Source organism: Squalius cephalus (assembly GCF_949319135.1).
Source record: "Squalius cephalus genome assembly, chromosome: 4".
In the NCBI taxonomy this organism is placed as follows: Eukaryota; Metazoa; Chordata; class Actinopteri; order Cypriniformes; family Leuciscidae; genus Squalius; species Squalius cephalus.
This window is the reverse complement of record NC_137125.1, coordinates 11,940,820-11,960,676: the sequence shown is the minus strand read 5'-3', so window position 1 is coordinate 11,960,676 and position 19,857 is coordinate 11,940,820. Positions and strand designations below refer to the sequence as shown.

General features: G+C 39.1%; 1 protein-coding gene across 3 annotated transcripts in view; it reads right to left on the bottom strand.

Moving 5' to 3' along the window:
* LOC307157319 (NLR family CARD domain-containing protein 3-like) overlaps positions 1-19,857 on the bottom strand; it is a 114,116-nt gene that overhangs the window by 54,105 nt on the left and 40,154 nt on the right. For 2 of the 3 annotated variants that reach the window (XM_079869188.1, XM_079869187.1), the window contains 5 exons: positions 5,553-5,831; positions 5,366-5,428; positions 1,673-3,485; positions 1,239-1,412; positions 231-404 (listed from right to left, as the gene is read on the bottom strand). In XM_079869188.1, the coding sequence (XP_079725314.1) occupies positions 231-404; positions 1,239-1,412; positions 1,673-3,485; positions 5,366-5,428; positions 5,553-5,811 (2,483 nt within the window). In that variant the 5' untranslated portion in view covers positions 5,812-5,831. The remainder of the gene's footprint in view (positions 1-230; positions 405-1,238; positions 1,413-1,672; positions 3,486-5,365; positions 5,429-5,552; positions 5,832-19,857) is intronic. The other variant, XM_079869189.1, reaches the window with a different exon arrangement.

Here is a 19,857-nt window from a genome sequence, read left to right as displayed (position 1 = left end):
ACAGTGTTGTTTTAAGGTGCTTTATAAATAAAGGTGGATTCATACAGTCCATTCCCTTCCCCTCACCCCAAACAATATTGTTATTTAAATTATGCAGTACATGTGGGTCATACGTATGTATAAATATGGAAAAATATCACTTTCCTGCAAATGTTTTGTCTCTTGGGGGTTACCTTGCTTATTGGTCAGCCTCTGATTATAGCATAGTTAATTATTTTAAAACCATTCACCTCAGTATCTCCAGCTGACAGTTTGGACTCTTCAGTCCATCAGAAAGAAGCTTCACTCCAGAATCCTGCAGGTCACTCTTACTCAGGTCCAGCTCTCTCAGAATGGAGTTTGAGGATTGTAGAGCTGATGATAAACTCTCACAGGACTGAGCTGTGAGATTACAGCTGTGTAGCCTGTGTAGAGAACAAAACAAAGAGCAGTATTAATGCTTATTAGCGTTTATAATCTGGAGCTTGAAAAAAACTTTAACTGTAGTGAATTAAGCACAGCTAAAACAATTATCTCTTCATAAAACATCAAACCAGCATTTATTTTCACACACATTACTTTTATTCATTTTTCTGAACTGTCTAGGCCTGCCAGATGTTTTTAATTTACCTTTTTGGGAAACACTCACCCTCTTGGCTTTTTGTGTTGACCCCTTGGAACAACTGGAGTTACAGTTTTGGAATAACTTTATCATTAGCCTTCTACATTCAGCCCTCACAGCCTAGCTCTAATCTTGGTCCTTACAGTCAGAATGTATATTTTTATGAATACAGCCATATCCTGTTCTCTCAACAACACATTATTAGTATTAATTGAAAAAAAAAAAATCCCAGCCAACTGATAAGTAACTGTGTTTCAGTTAATCGCCATTTGGTGTGTGGTGTTAATTTTGAACCCTGGCTGAGATGCTAACTGTGTCCTGTGCACAGCCACTAGATGGCGCTGCTAGCTTGTTCAGTGCTGTCAGAAGCATATCATGCATGATATAGAAGCATTTTACAGTTTTAGTAACTGTTGCAAATTCAATTTTCATACAGTCCATTCCCTTCCCCTCACCCCAAACAATATTTTTCTTAAATTTATGCAGTCATTGTGGGTCATATGTCTGTATAAACATGGCGAAATATCACATTCCTGCAAATGTTTTGTCTCTTGGGGTGCTAAGCGGCCGCTTACCACCCTTATTGGTTAAGTCAGCCTCTGATTATAGCATAGTTAATTATTTTAAAACCATTCACCTCAGTATCTCCAGCTGACAGTTTGGGCTCTTCAGTCCATCAGAAAGAAGCTTCACTCCAGAATCCTGCAGGTCATTGTTACTCAGGTCCAGCTCTCTCAGAAAGGAGTTTGAGGATTGTAGAGCTGATGATAAACTCTCACAGGACTGAGCTGTGAGATTACAGCTGTGTAGCCTGTGTAGAGAACAAAACAAAGAGCAGTAATGCTTATTAGCGTTTATAATTTGGAACTTGAAAAAAACTTTAACTGTAGTGAATTAAGCCAAGCTAAAACAATTATCTCTTCATAAAACATCAAACCAGCATTTATTTTCACACACATTACTTTTATTATTTTTTTCTGAACTGTTTAGGCCAGCAAGTCACCCATTTAAAATGAAGGCAATTACAAAAGACTAACAGTGTTTATAAATAAGTGTAAAGGAGACTCTTACAGTGCTCTTCTGGTGTTTCTGATCACCGGCAGCAGTCTCATCAGTGCTTCATCAGATCTTCTGTATTTCTGCATTTCAAACATCTCATGAGTCTCTTCCGACATCTGGAGCACAAACACCAGACCAGACCATTGAGCAGTGGAGAGATTATGTGCTGAAAGTTTTCCTGAGGTCAGATTCTTCTGGATTTCCTCCACAAAGTTATCTTTCAGTTCACTCAGACAGTGGAATAGATTGATGGTCCTCTCTACTGATTCCTCCTTCTCTATTTTCTTTTTGATATAGTCAACAGTGTTTTTCATGTCCCCTGTTTTCTGTTCCAGTCCTGGCAGTAGTCCCTTCAGATCACTCTGATTGGATTCCAGTGAGAGACCCAGGAGGAACCGAAGGAAAAGGTCCAGGTGTCCATTCTCACTCTGTAAAGCCTTCTTGATTGCAGCCTTATGAAGCTGAAACTGTGGCTTTTGGAACAGTTTCCATGTCAGTTTTTCTCTCCAGGATTGAAGAAATAGGTCAGCTTTCTCATCTTTGCCCATCATAAACACATAAAGAGCAGCAAGGAATTCCTGTACACTGAGATGTACGAAGCTGTAAATGTTTCTTGCTGCTACCTTTTCCTCCTGAAACATTCGAGTGCATAACCCAGAGTACAACGACCCTTCACTGACATCTAGTCCACATTTCTCAAGATCTTCTTTGTAGAAAATCAGGTTTCCTTTCTCCAGCTGTTGAAAGGCCAGTTTCCCAAGCTTCAGAATAATCTGATCAAAAGACTCTGCATGGGAATTAGGTTCGGGCTCAGCACAGTATTTTTCTTCCATCTGTTTCTTCTGAGAAATTAAGAAGCTTGTGTACATCCCTGTGAGAGTTGTGGGAGTTTTGTCATTGCTCTCTCGACCAAGTAGAGGCTGAAGAACAATAAGAGAGATCCAGCAGAAGACAGGAATATGGCACATGATGTACAGACTCCTGGATTTCTTGATGTGACTGATAAGGTTTCCAGCAACCTCAGGACTGCTGTTTTTGATGAAGTATTGCTCTTTCTGCTCATCATTAAATCCTCGCACCTCTGTCACTTGATCAATGTAGTTTCGGGAAATCAGACTGGCTGCTGCTGGTCTGGATGTGATCCAGATGAGAGCAGAGGGAACCAGATGTCTCTTGATAAGGTTTATTATTATCTTACTCACTGTTGTTTTTTCATTTACATTTGTAAATGTGTCATCTTCTTTAAAGTTCAAAGTAAAGCGACATTCATCCAGCCCATCAAAGATGAACATAACTTTACCATCACCTTGAGGAAGAGAGGGCAATTCTTCAGGACTACTAAAGAAGTATTTATTGAGCAGTCCCATGAGACTGTACTTTTCTTTAATCAAATTCAGTCTACGGAATGGAAGTGGAAATATGAAGGTTATATCCTGATTTTCTGTTCGTTTAGCCCAGTCAAAGATGAATTTATTGACAGAGACAGTTTTTCCCACTCCTGCAATCCCCGTTGTCAGCACTTTTCTGTTTCGTCGACCCGTGTCACACTGGACTTTAAACATGTCATTACACTCGATTGGCTTTTCCTTATCAGTCAATCGGTTGTGATTTGATTCGATCTGTATCACTTCATGGTCGTTCACTCTTCCTCCAGTCTCATTCCCCACCACATATAAATCAGTGTAGATGTCGCTTAGGTATTCCTGATGACCCGTCTCTGAATTACCAACCAATATCTGCTCATAGTCCTGTTTTAATTTGTTCTTCAGTGTGAGGCTGGTCTTTGTGTAAACATGAAGAGTAGCTTGACTTTCTGCAGTTGAGCCTTTAGGAAAAAGGAGAAAATACAGCAAAAAGTAAGTGATTGTGTTTTTCATAAATTCCTGCTTCTACTATATTCAAATGAATCACACTCTTACTGCAATAGTGTTTACATGCACATCTTACACTGATTATGCTGAAGTTGACAACATAAATAATGGAAATGCCTTAATTAAAACTTGAATACAATTGGAATTGGATTTATCGCATTCTCACTATTGGACTCAGACCAACTTAAAGGAATAGTTCTCACCCTCAAATTGTTTCAAACCTGTATGAATGTATTTTTTTCCTACTATGGAAGTCAATGGGGTCCATCAACTGTTTGGTTACCGACATTCTTCAAAATATCTTCCTTTGTGTTCAGCAGAAGAAAAGATATTCATACAGGTTTGAAACCACTTGAGGGTGAGTAAATGACAGAATTATCCTTTTTAAGTAAACAATTACTTTAAGGCCATGCTGACCAAAATTCTTACAAGATTTTTGATCAAACCATTGACATCTAGCACACCAAACAAGACATTAGACCAGTGGTTCTCAACTCCAGTCCTCGTGACCCGCTGCTCTGCACATTTTGTATGTTTCTCTTATCTGACACACTCAAATCAGTTCATGGAGTCTCTTCTAACGAGCTGCTGATCTGGTTCAGGTGTGTTAAATAAGGGAGACATACAAAATGTGCAGAGCAGTGGGTCCCGAGGACTGGAGTTGAGAACCACTGCATTAGACTGTATTAGCATTAGTTTTGGGGTTATTGAAATGACCCTGCGTATGTAGAAGTTGCTTGTAGAAGTTTTAATTCAGGGTTTAAGATTCTTGTAAACCATTTAACCATTCTTATTACATGGCTTGGTTGAATTCCAATGTAGAATGCGGTCTGTTATTTCTTGATAACTGTTGTAAACTCAGAATCGAAGACCAGGAGACTTGGTTGTTTCTTCAGCAGGATTCTTTATTGAGATCACGAGCTGTTGGTAGCTGCAGTCACCAAAGTCTAACTAATGTAACTTTACATGGTTTCTTTATAGGCATTTCAGTGGGCTGTCCCTAAAGGTGCTGAACTTACACACAGCCTTTAGGGATGACTACTGCTAAAGACAATAGAGGCAATTACTCCCAACTGAGCTCCCCAAATGGTATAAACACAAATGGTCACGAGAACTAAGACTAGTAACATTCACACACAGTTCAACTCTTAGTTGGAAGATCAAAGACTAACAAAACCCCTGACTATTACAATGTTTAGACAGCTGACTTCTAATCAGTAAATTGATGCCATTATGTTCACCTTGAATGCCCAATACAGTGTAGTTCACCATAGTTTTTTTTCATGGGATGTTATGTAAGGAAGTAGGATCAGCAGATCTAAAAACATATTCTTAAATTTTAATCCTTCATAACAGACCGCTGCTAAGTATAACACACCGTTGCCATGAAAAACAGAGCGTTGCTATGGATGCAGGATTCTAACCGTAGAGACGGAACTGACTATTTTATTTAGCGGAAGCAATACAATCATTTTTAAATCGATAAACTACTTTTTTTTAAATCAATATTTTGTGTCAAATTATTGATTTATTTGGTTAGTAGCCATGTAATAAGCGGGATAACGTAGAGCGAGGCGGTTGTTATAGCGAATACAACCCCTTCAGGCTGGTTCAAGACCCCTCCGCTTCGCGTCGGGCTCCCGATCAGCCTATCGGGGTTGTATTCGCTATAACAACTGCCTCGCTCTACATTATCCCTTACGTAAAAAAATACTAGACAGTTTCTTCTAATAAATGTACTTATATAAGATCTGCTGCTGTTCTTCTTGCCCCCGTAATTGTTGGCTGCTGTTATATTTTCTCTTTTTTCCATGTACAGACAGGGATTATTTACCCCTGATCTCTTCTGAATGAGCTCCAACAGCTGCAGATGTCTTCATATTGTCTTCAGCCTGACCTGTGTGTGTGAGAGAGAGAGGATCACTCACTGGGAAACATAAGTCACACAAACACATAGCAGAGCAAACCATTACATTGGTAAACAACCAATCACATTACAGTCAGAGTGAATTAAATGTTACTTTGCTTGTGATTGTTCTCCAGCTGATCAGACAGATTATTCTGGTTCATCTTCTTCAGGATCTTCACTGTGATCTTCACAGCTTTTTCTGGTCCAAAACATGCTACCATCTTATCCACTGTGTCTAAGATATCTGCTTTCTCCATGTCATTCTTTGTTATACACTCATAATCCTTCTGTAAGTGCCACTTAAATGTCTTTTGTTCAGCTTCTACCAGTTCATTCAGTGAGTTTAACAGCAGCTCTTTAACAGACGCCATCGTCCTTCACAGATTCACAGCTGCAGGATAAAAAGAAAAAGATCTGAATTAGTTTCACTCTTAACCCTCTGGGGTCTGAGGGGTTTTCTGGGCCCTGGGGGTGTTCTGACATGCTCTGACATTTGTGCTTTTTTCAGTTATTTATAAACATGATAATGGCAAAGGTGTAAATTCACTATATATAGCACAAACAGGGCAACAATAATATGTGCTCAAAATGCATGTATATGTTTGAATTTTTAAGAGAATAATGTTTATGCGTGGTTATTGAAAAAAATAAAAATGAAAGTTGCTGAAATAAGACCACAAAACTCATACTAAATATGTGTCAACAAGACTTTTGACTAATGAAAAAAAAAGTCGCTTCGAGTTCTGGCTTCAAAATGACGTGAAAATCATCCTGCCTAATCGTTTAAATAAAACAATACATTGATTTAAATATGAGTAAGACAGGTTTTGCTTGGAAAGCCAATATGCGAGGGGGGGCGTGAAGGAGGAGTGGTTTACACCTGAGAATACAATGTCCCACCCACTCTGCATAATGAGCCATTCATTCAGGTGTGACACTGACTGAGCCACAATGCAAGGACAAAATATATATTTAGAAGAAGACTTATATTGACCATTTAAGATTTTGCTTACATCTATCTTGTAAATATGTTTTGCTATTTTATTAAAAAGGTTACAATTACAACAATAATAACAATTTCAACAATTTTTTTTAAGTGTACTCTTTGTAAAAAAAAAAGATTATCGGCCTACATTTTATCATATGTATTCATTAGTTTGAATATAGCCAACATTGGTACAGCTAATATCTTAGTTGATGACTTTATTTTTGACAAAAATAGTATTATATATATATATAACATATGAGCAGAAATTGCTAAACAAAAGCTTATTTGATGTGGCAGTATATTCTACAGTAAAAACTGTACCCAAATCTAGTCAACAAAATGTTGTCTTTCATATTTCGCTTGACTGTAACGTTGTTTTTATGAAATATTAGGGCATATAAATGTTAATTTGCAGTTTAATACGTTGTAACGATATTAGCTCTAAGGGGAAATATTAATAATAATCCATAATTGCCCAATTATGATTAATTATTAATATTTGGGTCAGTTAATTAGATTAACTTTGAGGTAAGCCAAATTAATATTACAATCAATTAATCAGTTCCAAAGAACTCTTTGATTATTCATTTATTCTAAGGAAAATGTATTGTTCATGGTCGCTGAAAAATAATTATTCCTTATGTACAGCAATTAGCATGTAGCAAGATCAAAATCGTAAAAGGGACTTTGTATGCAAACAGAGGATCAGAAACCAAATTCATAATCGTGCACAAATTTTATTAACTAAATCACAAACATAACTAACACTAAACAAACATAAATACATTCATACATCCATACATACATGCATAGGTAAAGGGGTGAGTGGTGTGGAACAGGAAATAGAACTATGGAATAAGATCTCAGTATGAGAAGAAGAACCATCAGCTTATTTCATAGCAATCTCATCAAAGAATACTTGCATGGCAGTTGCAATCGTGGTCAATTCTTGGAGTGGTTGAAGATTGAATTTGTTGATGAGTCTGTGGCCTTGAAGAAGAGCATGGTGGCTTCGAGCACATGGCTGTTGTGAGTCGAAGCCTGCTGAGGGCACGCTGGACGGCGCGGCGCCCCCAAGTGCCGAGAAGACCAGGAGTGGATCGTTGTGTCAGTGATGGTAAAGTTGCCATTGTTCTCGGAAGAAATTGAAGAGATTGAAGGAATGTCTGACTCCCTTTTGGGAGTATGAAAGCATGCCAGGCATTGCTCAGGCCTGTTTGAGGGTCCCCCCCCCCCTTTCCCAGTAACAGCAGAAACTGCGTTGTTGTCGGCTGAGAATCGCTGAGAGAGAGAGGCAGGGCTAACGGAAGGGCCTTTTAAAGCTTAACCAAAAGGCACGACTTGAACCAATCAGAAAGAGGGAATTTCTGGCGGGAGTTTCCTTTGTGGGAAAGATTTACAACGCTGTCTCAAGCCCTCTTTTTCTGTTCATTAATACTCAGATAGATATAACAAATCCACACTGCATTCTAAGAGAAGGTGATGTACATCAAAGCGTGAGTCATCAAATGAGGATTCATTTGATAGGAGACATGATACAGGTAAAGTTACAATGACCGTTGGTTGTATAATAAAATACATACCATGGTGTATACATAATAGGACACAAAACATCACAATCATTCACACAGTTTCTGGGATCCACGTTCATTTCTAGATCAGTTTCTGATTAATGCAGCGAAGTTTGCATGGAAGATTGTTTCTGTCCCCCCATTGTCTCTCTCTTACACATGCAGCCACATACCTTTTGGTCGTAAACCCCCCTGTGTTTCCTGTAACAAGACAACATCCTGCCAGGGTGTTAGCGTCATTTGGGATGTTAAGTTTTGGTGAAAGTTTCACAGTGAGTTTGCTGGATTATTCATTAAATAAATGAATTGTGTGTGTCCGATTGGTCCAGACGCTACATATTTCCCCCCTTTCGATTGTTGTTGTCCCTCTCAAGGACAACCACGAACGACATTTAAAGTGCGGAAGGATCAGACACACCTCTGTCATACCAGGCTGGAAGGCCATGTGGCCTCTGGTTGCTGGTGTTTCCTGGAGCGGTGATCGTTCCATCAGGTGATGTAGACAGTATCCAAGTACAGGTCTTTGAGTTGGTGCCGCAGGTGTCGGTGCAGCAGGTGCCATGACAGGGTGTCACTTGTCATTCTGAAGTCAATTAGTTTCGGGGCAGGTGTTTGCTTGTGGTTGCAGGAAGTGGTTAGGGCTCTATGTAGCATAGAGAGGTTTTCAGGCCGACCTAGTGCTGGTGGCAGGAGGTCAGAAGGTAGTCTGAAGGACTGAAGTGTTGCTCCGTCCTTATGGCGGTGTTGATGTGAGCTTGCCTAAGGTGGGGTAGGCAAGGAGTTAGATGCTTGTACTTTACAGGACTCCACGGGTGAGTCCTGTTTAGGGAGCTGGTTTGCGTGTGTCAGCAGCTCCTGTAGCTCTGAGTCAGGTGTGTCCAGCTGTCCTTGTGGAGCCTCCGATTGACACCTGTGTGAATGGTGTGGAGGAGGATGTTGTCGTTGACAGCCGTTGGTCATCCTGTGGTGTTTGCAGGTGGAGGGTGCTGTCATCCATGGCTTCTCCAAGGGCTTGACTGTTACCTGGGTTGTTGCCATGGTGACAGTTCTGCGCTGGTGCTGGGCATGCTCAGTCCAGCTGCGTTGAACCTGGTTTAAAACTCAGTCTCTAGCTGGTGTGTGAGGCTTTGAGCACAGGTCCGCTCCTTGTGGGACGCTGTGATCTTTATGTAAGGTTGTGTACCTTCTGTTTCATACCCATAAGGTGGGGTAAGGAGATGATCCTCTTGATCAGCCTGGTGAGGCTATAACTCTAGCTTGGGTCATGGGTCGTTGGTCCTCTTCTCTCAAGGTGCAGTTACGTTTGGCTCTGGTGTTGTAGGATGTCAGCAGCCTTGGTGGAACAGTGTTCCTCGTGAGGGCTTGTCTGGTTAGGGTTAGGTTAAACAGAGGATCTGCGACATTTTTGACACCCTAGGGGTGAGAGGCTAATGCATGACCCTAAAGAGTTCAGAGCTAAGGTTTGGTAGGTTTTATTAGGGGTTCAAGCACGAAGTGCTGAAACCCTATTGTAATTGTACTGATTTTTATTATTATTATTTTTCTTCTGCCGTAAAACGCATCGTGCAGCCCAAACCGTAAGTGCTAGAGACTTGAAACTTTGCCAGATGGTAGTACAAAAATCGAGGAGAGGTTATCAAAATATGACCCCGATTGGCCCATAGGTGGCGCTACAGTGCAAAAAACAAAAAAAAATCATATTTTTGCTTAAATCTCATTAACCGTTTGTCACAGACTCAAGTGTCTTATATCATTGGAATCCTTGGGTCAAGCCGAACAAAAAAGGCCTCAAGGATTTCATTTCCGGTATGCAAATTTTCCGCCATTTTGAATTATGTCCAAAACCTACTTTTGCGAACTAGTCCCTGGTTTTGTGTCCGATCGGAACCAAACCAGTGCAGAAATGTTCTCTGGAGTCAGAATATCAATAATTATCGAAAAAAAGTTGAAATTTCGATTGACGGTCGCTAAGGGGCGCCAAAATGTTTGAAGAAGGCGGAGCCTATTTTACTAAAATAGCTATAACTCCAGAAGTAAATGAGGTATATTCACCAAACTCGGTACACCTGTGTAAGAGGTCAATCTGAGGTCATAGTAAAAAGATTGCGGCGATTGGCCACATGGTGGCGCTATAACATGAAAAAAACATAAATCAGGCTGTAACCACCTGACCGTTAGTCCGATTGACTTGAAAATTGGTATGCAGTGTCTTGGTCCAAGCTGTCATGTATATCTATGAGGACATTGGTGTATCTCAAAAAACATGGCCGCCATCGGCCAATGAAGTTTGAGCACCTATTAGACAAGGTTAACGGAGGCCGATCGGAACAAAACTCGGTGGGCATGTTCGACTCATGGCCCTAGAGGTCTGTAACAATTTTGAAAGAAATCGGCCACTAGTTGGCGCTAACGAGTTTTATGGCTCTGTAATCACGTGGTGTTACACTTATCATCACAAAATGCATATCATTTGATAGACCTGCTCATGCTGAACAACTTTGCCTCTAGAACCATTGCTGTCAATCAAACAGTTTATTAATTATTCACGAATATGTTAAAAACCTACTTTTGCGAACTAGTCCCTGGTTTTTTGCCCGATCGGAACCAAACGAGTCTAGGACAATTCTCTGGACGCTTTAGATCAATAATTATCAAAAAAAGTTGAACTTTTGCATTTTTCGCATGGGTATAATTGGGTCATAAAGAAAATGGGCGTGGCAAAATGCAAACAAAAGCCTATAAATCCTAAACAAAAACTCAGAACATCACGAAAATTGGTGAGCATATGTGCCATAACATTCTAAATAAGCATGCAAAATTGTATGTAGATCGGATGATAGTTGGCGCTATAACTGTTAAAAAGCAATGGTAAATTGCCTGTATTGGCTGTAAATGGACTTTTCAATCTATTATTTCAGTGGTTAAAAGCTTTCTAAATAAATCTTAATGTCTTGAATGCTTAAATGCCTTAAAGGCCTTAAATGCTTGAACCCCGATAAATGCTGCTTGCAGCTTTAATTAGGGGTTCAAGCACGAAGTGCTGAAACCCTATTGTAATTGTGCTGATTTTTATTATTATTAGGGGTTCAAGCACGAAGTGCTGAAACCCTATTGTAATTGTACTGATTTTTATTATTATTATTTTTCTTCTGCCGTAAAACGCATCGTGCAGCCCAAACCGTAAGTGCTAGAGACTTGAAACTTTGCCAGATGGTAGTACAAAAATCGAGGAGAGGTTATCAAAATATGACCCCGATTGGCCCATAGGTGGCGCTACAGTGCAAAAAACAAAAAAAAATCATATTTTTGCTTAAATCTCATTAACCGTTTGTCACAGACTCAAGTGTCTTATATCATTGGAATCCTTGGGTCAAGCCGAACAAAAAAGGCCTCAAGGATTTCATTTCCGGTATGCAAATTTTCCGCCATTTTGAATTATGTCCAAAACCTACTTTTGCGAACTAGTCCCTGGTTTTGTGTCCGATCGGAACCAAACCAGTGCAGAAATGTTCTCTGGAGTCAGAATATCAATAATTATCGAAAAAAAGTTGAAATTTCGATTGACGGTCGCTAAGGGGCGCCAAAATGTTTGAAGAAGGCGGAGCCTATTTTACTAAAATGGCTATAACTCCAGAAGTAAATGAGGTATATTCACCAAACTCGGTACACCTGTGTAAGAGGTCAATCTGAGGTCATAGTAAAAAGATTTCGGCGATTGGCCACATGGTGGCGCTATAACATGAAAAAAACATAAATCAGGCTGTAACCACCTGACCGTTAGTCCGATTGACTTGAAAATTGGTATGCAGTGTCTTGGTCCAAGCTGTCATGTACATCTATGAGGACCTTGGTGTATCTCAAAAAACATGGCCGCCATCGGCCAATGAAGTTTGAGCACCTATTAGACAAGGTTAACGGAGGCCGATCGGAACAAAACTCGGTGGGCATGTTCGACTCATGGCCCTAGAGGTCTGTAAGAATTTTGAAAGAAATCGGCCACTAGTTGGCGCTAACGAGTTTTATGGCTCTGTAATCACGTGGTGTTACACTTATCATCACAAAATGCATATCATTTGATAGACCTGCTCATGCTGAACAACTTTGCCTCTAGAACCATTGCTGTCAATCAAACAGTTTATTAATTATTCACGAATATGTTAAAAACCTACTTTTGCGAACTAGTCCCTGGTTTTTTGCCCGATCGGAACCAAACGAGTCTAGGACAATTCTCTGGAATCTTTAGATCAATAATTATCAAAAAAAGTTTAACTTTTGCATTTTTCGCATGGGTATAATTGGGTCATAAAGAAAATGGGCGTGGCAAAATGCAAACAAAAGCCTATAAATCCTAAACAAAAACTCAGAACATCACGAAAATTGGTGAGCATATGTGCCATAACATTCTAAATAAGCATGCAAAATTGTATGTAGATCGGATGATAGTTGGCGCTATAACTGTTAAAAAGCAATGGTAAATTGCCTGTATTGGCTGTAAATGGACTTTTCAATCTATTATTTCAGTGGTTAAAAGCTTTCTAAATAAATCTTAATGTCTTGAATGCTTAAATGCCTTAAAGGCCTTAAATGCTTGAACCCCGATAAATGCTGCTTGCAGCTTTAATTATTATTATTATTACCTTTATTTAACCAGAAAGAAAACTCATTGAGATTAAAAATCTCTTTTCCAAGAGTGTCCTGGCCAAGACAGGCAGCAGCACAATTAACAAAGTTGCAGACATAAAAAAACATAAAACAAATACATCAACATTTAACATTTAACATATAACGTATTACAAATAATCCTGGTAAAAAATAGTGAATTACAAAGTCATGAAGGTAGAAAAGTTGCAAATATTTAACTGAAGCAATAAAACAACAGCGATGCTCGCTGGGATTGTCCGGATGATCAGTCATAACATTTACAGGTAGTTTGGGTAACCTCCAACTCATTTAAAATTGCTTTAAACTTATAAAGTGAGACCGGCTCCTGAAGTTTTACTACATTTTGTAGCTCATTCCAAGCACAGGGGGCTGCATACTTAAACGACCCTTTTCCTAGTTCGGTCCGTACACGAGGGACAGATAAAAGCATTAAGTCCTCGGAACGAAGAGAATATCTTCCTATGTTTTTCTTTATAATGTAAGATTGAAGGTATGGTGGAAGCAAACCAAGAATTGCTTTATAGATAAAAACGTACCAATGGTTAAGTCTACGAGTGGACAGAGAAGACCAACCAACCCGGTCATACAAAGAACAGTGATGTGTTAGTGTTCTAAAATTTGTGACAAACCTAAGCACTCCGTGATAAACCGTGTCCAGCAATTTTAAGCTTGTAAGAGATGCATGCATGTATATAACATCACCATAGTCAAGCACTGACATGAAAGTATCAGCAACAAGCCTCTTTCTTGCCTCAAAGGAAAAACATGACCTATTTCTGAAGTAAAATCCCAGTCTCATCTTTAGTTTTTTCACAAGCTGCTGAATGTGAGGTTTAAAAGAAAGTGAATCATCAATTAAAATACCGAGATATTTGTACTGTGATACAAACTCAATCTTGGAACCCCGTGAAGTAGTAATAGGTACAAGGTTTTTTTACTTTGATTTTGCATTGGAAAACAACATTAGTTTTGTTTTCTTATCATTCAAAACAAGTTTTAAATCGGATAGGGTACGTTGAACAATATCAAAAGTGCGTTGTAATTGGCAAAGAGCTTGGTTTGGAGTTGATGCAGAGCAGTAAATCACAGTATCATCAGCATAAAAATGGAGATCTGCATTGGAAACATTTTGATCGAGAATATTGATGTATAGTATAAATAAGAGTGGTCCCAGCACTGACCCCTGGGGCACACCCTTAGATACACTAAGAGGGCTGGAAGTGAGACCATCTGCCTGTACGCACTGAGTTCTACCTGATAGATAGTTTTCAAACCAGCCAACTGATTGATCTGACAGCCCTACACTGACAAGTCTGTGTTTTAAAATTGTGTGATCCACAGTGTCAAAAGCCTTAGATAGATCAATAAAAAGAGCTGCACAATGTTGTTTTGTGTCTAAAGCATCAATAAAATCATTTACTACTTTTAAAGCTGCTGTAGTTGTGCTGTGTTTTTTACGAAAACCTGATTGATATTTTGACAAAATATTGTTAGTAGATAAAAACTCTTTCAGTTGTTCATTTACCATAGTTTCCATAACCTTGGCCAGGACGGACAGTTTCGAGATGGGTCTATAATTATTTAAATCTGACGGGTCACCCCCTTTTAGCAAAGGAAGAACAAATGCAGATTTCCATATAAGTGGAATTTCATTTGTGTCTAAAGATAGATTAAAAAGATAGGTCAAAGGTGGAGCAATAAAATCGGATGCTAACCGTAGAAAAAAAGGCTCCAGTTTATCAGGACCAGCTGATTTTCTAATGTCTAAAAGTGTGAGGGCTTTATGCACTTCTGATACTAAAATTGGATTAAAATTAAAAGAATTACTGAGTCTACTTTGACCATATGTATGGCTTGTAGGACGATTCTGATATGTAGAGTTGACTGAATCAAATAAGGAACCCGAGGCAATAAAGTGCTCATTAAAACAACCAAGCATTTCAGCCTTATCAGATAATTTACGGGAGTCCTTAAGGACACATGGTGGCAACTCAATGGAAGTTTTATTTCCAGCCAAGGATTTAATTGTTTTCCAAAATTTTAACGGGTTATTTAAATTATTTGAAGTTTCCATTAAAAAATAGTCTGCTTTGGCCTTTCTTATAGCCACTGTGCACAAATTACGTAGTCTCCTAAAGAGTAGCCAATCAGAATCCAAGTTTGTTTTCCTGGCTTTTGCCCAGGCCTTATTACGTTCATGAAGTGAGTTGGCTAAGTCTACAGTATACCATGCATTGTTACGGCCTTTTACTCTATACTTTCTGAGGGGAGCATGCTTGTCAACAATTTCCTTGAAACCATCGTAAAAAAATTTCCAGGCATTTTCGACATCAGAAATAAGATACATTTTATCCCAATCAAAATAAAACAAGTCATGAAAGAACCCTTGCTCTGTAAAATGTTTCATGTCACGCTTAACAATGATGCTTGGCTTGGTTTTGGGAATTTTTGTATTTCTGACTGTGGCAACAACGCAGTGGTCACTAACGTCATATGCGAAAACAGAAGCTACTGAGTATTTGTAAGGAACATTGGTTACTATAAGATCAATTAAAGATGATTTATCCGGACATTTCAGATTAGGTCTAGTTGGACTATCAACGAGCTGAAAGAGATTTAGTGAGTTACAGTAAGCTTTAAAATCATCAGATACTGGATGTAACCAGTTCCAGTTTAGATCTCCAATAACTACTATTTCTTTCGGATTCAGTTCTAATAAAAGCTGCATTAAAGAAGGCAGAGCATCCTTTACAGCCGAGGGAGTCCTATAGCAACTAACTACCGTAATATGGAGAGTCCTAGAGACCTCAAGATCAAGAGCTAAAAATTCTAATTGCTTACTCACTGATTTCGAGAGAAGCACATTTACACGAAACTTACGTTTGATATATACTGCAACACCCCCACCCCTTCTGGGACGGTCGGTCCTATATACATTATATCCATCAATACAGATATCTTCATTCAGGACAGACTTGCTTAGCCAGGTTTCTGATAAAACAATTACATCAGCATCAGTTGAACATGCCCAAATGCGAATCATATCCATCTTTGCAATCAGACTACGAACATTCAAATGAATAAAACCAAGACCAGCTCTAGATTTAAAATCAGCAGGGGTATTAACACTTATAACAGAGTCAGGGCCTGGGTTGGGTTGCACATTTCCTGATATCAATAGCAACAGAACAATTAAACACCTCAGTTTGCGTGATTGATTTGAGGATTCATTCTTAGATCTTATATTTAGTACAAAGCTACGAAGGCAGCTTTCAGAAACAGTGAAGTTATCTTGTAAGGTCATAATACTGATTAAACGGGCCAAGTTAACAGTCTCAGAAGATAAGACTATACAGTGGCATTTAATGTCCGAGTCCGACGCACACACAGATGCGCTCGTACCCCAGCGTAATGTGACAGTATTTAAAAGACCTGCACTGGAGTAGTTAATCCTGTGCAGGCTTCCACACGTTCCGCTCAAAGAAAGTAAGCACAGCACAAAAAAGTGCAGCGCCATTAGACATTCCATTCCTAGCCGATTTCTAGTAATCCAGTCCAGCTTTTCGACCTCCTCCTGTGACAGATGACGTTGCGTCACGTCACATGTAAACAGGAAATCAATCCCAATGAAGCAATGCCGTGAAAGAAGTGGATTAAAATCAGGACCAGCCGGGTCATACACAGTATGGATAAAATTTCAAGCACACGTCATGAAGGCAAGAAAAAGCACTTCCCTTTCTCATAAGAAGTTCAGACTCATAAGACTCAAACAGCTTTTCGGCGATTTGGATCCGTTGAGCAGGCTCCGCACTGACAGCACGTCCCAGATCATCCATTGCGGCGAGAAAGTAAGTTTCACTTCAGTAAAATCCCAGATGGACGTGTGACGAACTGATTCCTTCATAGACTCATTTAGTTATGAGTAAGTGATGAATACAAAAAGCGGCTAGTGCAGATTGATCCCAGCACAATGTTTGTAAGCCAGCTACAACGTTCGCCTGGCCGAGAAAATGATCGATTTTACAGATCAGAGACAGTAACCTAGCTTACTCAAAGCAGGTCCAGTATCTCCGATACAGCACCATTAAAAGACAGTAACACTAACAGAAACATTAAACCACAAGGACAGAAATGTAGACGTGTGGAGACATGCTGCCATCTTGGAGTGAACGATGTATACACCACGTATACTGCATACACGAGTGTTGCGAGGTATGTAGCATAAAGCTAGGTGTTTATGTGTAGCTTGTCAAGTGTGTCTTGTATCCTTATCATCTTAGCTGTGGGTGTTAGTAGGCTAAGACTTTTTCTGAAAAGGGCATAATCCAAGAGGAAATAAATGACTTAAGATGGTTCTTATGCCTAAATTATTTCTCTGGACTTAACTGGTGGTTCACAACGGGCTTGGCGAAGTGAATGATAGTAGGAAAAGGACAGTTTTTCTATTCAGATTATGCTTATTATCAATCCTCAGGACTATAGTTATGCCCTAGTAATCGTTGAGATTACTTGTTTTGCAGGGTCATAAAAAAGAGTGCACTTGTTGAAGATAAACAAAACCACAAATAAAGGTCTCTGGTTCCTTTCTGGGCCCTATGGGGACTGGAACCACATTAGAACAAGAGGGGAAATGTAAATAAATCAAATAAATGAAAGAATAGACAAGTGAACAGCTGGCGGCTATTATTATCAAGTAAAATAAAATAAAAAAGGGCTTAAGTAAGTGATCAAAACAGCAGGAATGATCTGAAATTGGGAATAATCAATAGCACGAGTGGCTAAACTTTTGATGTGCTTGGACCAGACTCCATAGTGGGTCACAGCTGCTGTGTGTTCAAGACACACGGTCCCTGTGTGTGTGTCCTTACAAAAGTTTAGTCAACATGCTGGTGAAAATCCTCATGACTATAAGAATTCTTCTCTAAATACACAGTTTACGTGTAATTAAGTTTAGATTTAATTTACAAGGTAACAGCAAATTTTAGCCGACAGCACTCAGCAAGGACTACTCCTAAACTAGTGGCGGTAAAATTCAGCTGGGAAGAATTGAAAGCAAGGAAAGAGAAAGTGAGAGATCAGAACCCTAACTAGGCTAGAGTAGGTTAGATCACTTTGCACTGTGCCCAGCACAAGCTGTAGTTAAAGGCTTCAAGTAAATGATGCTAACCGCTAACTGTAGCAGTTATTATTTAGCTTGGTCTAAGCTGAACGGACACTAGTTAGGTTAGCTTAGCCATCTAGACTGGTTTGTTTACAATATGACGTTACGCGTTTGCACTTCCTGTGACACGTCGTTGTCAAGGGAACCATGTCAGAGCAATTCAACAGTCTATGAAGAATGTCTGCACATTTTAAATGAGTTATACATGGTCAAGGTCAAGGTCAAATTTATTTATAAAGCACATTTCCAAGCAGTCATTACTGCCACAAAGTGCTGTACAGAAATTCATACCAAACATAAAAACATACTAATTAATCATAGAGAGAAATTACATAGGCAAAATGTCCCAATAATAGTAGTAATAGTTAAAAACACATGTAGACATTTTTACAATCAAACATCCCAACGTCACAGCTCATATTGTATTAAAACATTTTTCAAAAAGATGAGTCTTTAAAAGCGATTTAAATGACTCAATAGAGCTAGCTTCCTTAATATTGAGGGGAAGAGCATTCCATAGCTTAGGTCCTGCAACAGAAAATGCTCTGTCTCCTCTGGTTCTCAGTCTAGATCTAGGACAGTCTAGAAGTCGCTGGTCATTTGACCTAAGTGCTCTGACTGGGGTGTGCATAGTCAGCAAATCCGCTAAATAAGACGGTGCTAATCCATTTAAAGATTTAAAAACAAATAATAAAATCTTGAAATGGATTCTGAAAGCAACAGGCAACCAGTGGAGGGACGACAGTACCGGAGTAATATGATCAAACCGTTTTTTCCCTGTCAACAGGCGAGCGGCTGCGTTTTGTACTAATTGTAAACGGTGAATAGACGACTGATCTAAGCCATAGTATAAAGAGTTACAGTAGTCCAAGCGATTTGTAATGAGGGCATGTACAACTTTTTCTAGTTGACTTTGCGGCAGGTACAGCTTCACTTTCCCCAACAGTCTAAGCTGAAAAAAGCTTGTTTCAACTACTGAACTAATTTGTTTCTCTAATTTAAAAGAACTATCAATAATGACTCCAAGATTTTTTACAGATGGGCTGTAATTAGGGAGTAATGGGCCTATAGCCCTGTTTAGATCTAAGATATTCGGCTTCCCAAAAATGATAATTTCAGTTTTTTTGTCATTTAAATGTAAGAAATTTAGTGACATCCAATCTTTTATTTCACCCAGACAGTTACTCAGTGCTTCAATAGAATTGGTTTTAGAATTTAGAGGTAGATATATCTGGACGTCATCAGCAAAGCAGTGAAACGAAATTTTGTATTTCCGGAAAATTGATCCCAAGGGCAGCATATACAATGAAAACAGGACTGGGCCCAAGATAGAACCTTGGGGCACCCCGCTATTAATTGGAGTTTTCTTAGAATAAAAAGGCCCGAAATTTACAGAAAAAGATCTGTCAGTCAGATAAGACTCAAACCAGTTCAGAGCTGTGCCTTTAATACCTGCACAGGACTCAAGTCTTGACAGTAAAATCTTATGATCGACCGTATCGAACGCAGCAGTCAAATCTAAGAGCACTAACACAGCAGAGCTACCAGAATCAGAAATTAAAAGGAGATCGTTAAATACTTTTAAAAGTGCGGTTTCCGTACTGTGACCTGATTTAAAACCTGATTGAAATTTTTCAAATATATTATTTGATTTAAGGTGCAGTAGAAGTTGCTTATAAACCACTTTTTCTAATATTTTAGATAAAAAAGGCAGCTTGGAAACTGGCCTGTAATTAGACAAGACAGAGGGGTCTAAATTGTGTTTCTTTAGGAGGGGTTGTACAATGGCCTCTTTAAAGGTTACCGGCACAGAACCTGTTAAAAGAGACATATTTATCATATTTAAAATATAAAATCCAACAGTGTCAAATACATCTATAAAAAGCTTTGCAGGAAGGCAGTCCAATGAACAGACAGAGAGTCTTAAGCATTGGACCGTCTTTAACAAATCTGAAAGCGATATTGGGATAAAATTTTCAAATATGCCTAAGCATAACGGTGTAACACTGGGATCTGGTGCAGTACAACATGTTAA